The 3,400-nt window shown below is 35.6% G+C and overlaps 1 protein-coding gene across 1 annotated transcript; it reads left to right on the top strand.

The window, feature by feature from the left end:
* Window positions 1-665: 665 nt before the first annotated feature.
* On the top strand, window positions 666-1,326 carry LOC148278093 (ER membrane protein complex subunit 7 homolog). Its single transcript, XM_088231894.1, has one exon. It carries the CDS (start codon window positions 947-949, stop codon window positions 1,235-1,237), a length of 291 nt encoding a protein of 96 aa, XP_088088020.1. The 5' UTR covers window positions 666-946; the 3' UTR covers window positions 1,238-1,326.
* Window positions 1,327-3,400: the final 2,074 nt, after the last annotated feature.

Here is a 3,400-nt window from a genome sequence, read left to right as displayed (position 1 = left end):
GAGATGACTTCATGGCTCCGACGACTAGTCTTAGACTTTGGGATTGGATCCGGTCAAGTCTTTGGAGATTCTTTTTTGAACAAGGTTCTAAAAGGAACGAGGCATAATCTAGATGGCTCCGGATATACGCAGTATAAAAAAGTCTCTGTATAAAAGGGTGGCTCCCCCACCATACTCGCGAGACTGCTCTTAACGTATTCAATCCGGCTTGACACTTGTTTACTATATGATTTATGTATGAGTTCCATGTAAGATGAGTGTCCAGAATTACTCCCAGGAACTTAATCTGGGACGTAAAAGGTACTATCTCATCTCCGTGTTGAATTTTTATGGTTGGGATTTTTCGCTGTCTACAAAAGGTTATGGCATTACTTTTACCAGTCGATAGATCCAAGCCATGTTCCACTAACCAATTCCTGATGTTTCTCATACCTAAATTTAGAGTATTTTCTAGATTATTTGGGTCCTTCCCATATGTATACATGAAGAAGTCGTCCGCGTATTGAAGCAAACTTGTCTCTGAGGGAACAATTCCGCTTATGTCATGCGTATAGATATTGAAGAGAATCGGGCTCAGGACAGAACCCTGAGGTAGTCCCTTGCTCAACTCTCTCTCCACCACAGCACAGCATGACCGCGAACACTGATTTCTACCAGATATACTATCGAAGGACGAGTATATCCGCCTGATACGTTTGAACCTATCAACTGGCAAGCCGATACTAAAGTCCAGGTAAATGCTGGAGAATTCTTAGGCTTTCTCAAGCAAGATGGGTCTTTCATAATCAGTAATGTTCCTTCTGGTTCTTACATAGTAGAAATTATTAACCCTGACCATGCTTATGAGCCCGTTCGAGTAGAGATCAATTCTAAGGGGAAATTCAGGGCAAGAAAAGTGAACCACATACAGACATCTCTCGTTATTCAAGTTCCTTATCCTCTGAAAATGAAGGCTATCTCAAGGTTCAAGTACTTTCAAATCCGGGAGCAATGGAGGATGACCGATTTCCTCTTTAATCCCATGGTTCTGATGATGGTGCTCCCACTTCTCATCATCATGGTGCTGCCTAAGATGATGAACGACCCAGAAACAAAGAAAGAGATGGAACAGTTGAGTAGTTTTAAGATGCAGGATATGCCGGAAATGTCTGAAATGATAACTTCCTTCTTCAGTGGCGGTTCGGCACCAAAGGCCACAAGTTCTAAAGCTGTGAAAGCCTCTAAGAAGAGACAGTAAATTAATTAGTTTAATGTAGTTATGCTTGATCAATATTATTTCTTGTGTATTTATTTGACATTGTTTTGTAAATAAATTGATTCTTTAAACATTTTTGTTTTTATTAAATTTGTGAAATTTATTGAATAAATATAACAATATTTTGAGTTTGTCCAAATTTTTGTAGACAAGGACTGAATTAAACTCCCCGGGGAGCTGATAATATTAACATATTACAACAGAGATGAAAAACATTATAGATAAGATAATATATGTCTAGGCATCTCCAGGGTTTATGACCTGTTATTGAGTGGTTTAAGTGACCACTTTGCACACTGTGTAACATCACCATTCTGCCCATATTTTAACTATTCCTTAAACTCTTGTGAAGTTAAAGAGCTTAAACTAGCCAATTACAGTTCATAAGACCTGTAGATGTCTAGACTTCTATATTACCTTCTCTAAAATGTTCTTCATCTCTGTTGTAATATGTTAATAATAAATACAAGTTTAAATATATTTCAGTTTATTTGAACAGTAGCAATCAAATCTGCAACCATAATCAAATAACCTTTGTGTGAACTATACGCAAACTAAGAAGCTGTTATGCCGTTTTCCAACAAGAGTAGGCAGAGAGGATAGAACCACTCGGTCGTTACATGTAGATCTCGCTTCCTCTACATTCATACATCTTCACATGCCGATTATTTTGACTTTTGACATGTCCATCTTCAAGTATTTGTTGGATTTGGTTATGCCATGTCTTTCTCAACCATCCTTGATTTCTGCATCCATCAACATTCGCATCTAAAATCTTTTAAGCCGTTCTTTAACTCTTCATGTTCAAACCATTGCAAACGCTTTGTTGATTTTGTTAATAATGCTTATTTCAGCCTTACATAATGTACGGATCTGGACATTCTCGATACTCTAAATTTTATTATCTCAGTAAAAATAATTACAAACAAGTGTTTCGGTAAAGATGGATTCTCTTGTTTGTTTACTTTTGTGCTGATGAATCTAAAGTTAAACATTTACAAAATGTGTGTTCTTTACGGTCTTAAATTGTAAATAATGAAAACCACGAATTGTTTGATCTCAATCTTGCAGGATAGCCTAAATCGATATTTCCAATGTAGAGGCTATAAATGTTATTAAAAATACAACCCTTTCCTGTGTATGTAGGAATCTTTCCACACAGAAAGGCTTTAAGTCCTGGAGAATTGTAATTGGGCACAAAAACTAGCGAAGGGATAATTAAGTCAGTAACCGATCGAATGCCGGAGCGCAGGCCAACCGAAAGTTAGGATCGCAAAAAAGGCTCTAAAATCGGTGCGCGAATGCAAAATGTTCGGCAGTTAGGGTACATTTTGCGCCACGCTAGATTGGCATTCGAGCTGTTACAAAATAATACATATGAAATTCGCGGAGTATGTGGTAAAAATTAAAAGACAAGAATTGTAAATCACACTTTTATTTCAATCGTCATTTAAATAACAACTGATCCACTTCAAATCCAACTCAATCAAACGAATTGGTTCATACGAATTTATACAAAAAAAAACAAATGTTTGTACTGACCATTATTGTGTCAATGGTGGATGAAATAATGAGATCTGAAATAAATGCTTCAAAACATGTTTAATTAATTCAAAGTAAATTAAGAGATTGATATAAAACTCCGGGTAACCTCAAATACAACAAAACAAATCTAATTCTCGCCATATTTTCACAAAACATAAAATGTTGCCATGAAAAGTGATGAATAAAAGCTATTATTAAAATTATTTATTTCTTTATAAAAATACAAAATTCAATCATCAATAAAAGTATCAATATATATTCATTTAAATTACTAGCAAACTCATATTGGGGGAAGCTGATGTAATGTGATGATTCTATAAGTTTGAATATTCAGGCACATATATTTTTCTGTTTTACAGTTTTTGTGCCAGAATAATAAAATACAATAAATATATTGCGCAATGGGTTTTTCTGGGTTATTATACCATGTGTCGTTTGCAGTCTTCTGAAGTTTCAGATTGCATTACAGAGTCATCAGGGTTGATGTTATTTATGCGACGTTATGTAATTAGGGTTTGTTCCGTGCCACAGTCGTTGCTGTATGCAGCTTGGTAATCCTGAAACTCGTGTTTTTTCGGTCTATGCTTATGTAATTTCTTT

This window comes from Micrasema longulum, unplaced genomic scaffold (assembly GCF_059751315.1).
Source record: "Micrasema longulum isolate JH-2025_06_02 unplaced genomic scaffold, ASM5975131v1 h1tg000929l, whole genome shotgun sequence".
NCBI lineage: Eukaryota > Metazoa > Arthropoda > Insecta > Trichoptera > Brachycentridae > Micrasema > Micrasema longulum.
The sequence above is the reverse complement of the archived record's forward strand: the minus strand, read 5'-3'. Positions and strand labels throughout refer to the sequence as shown.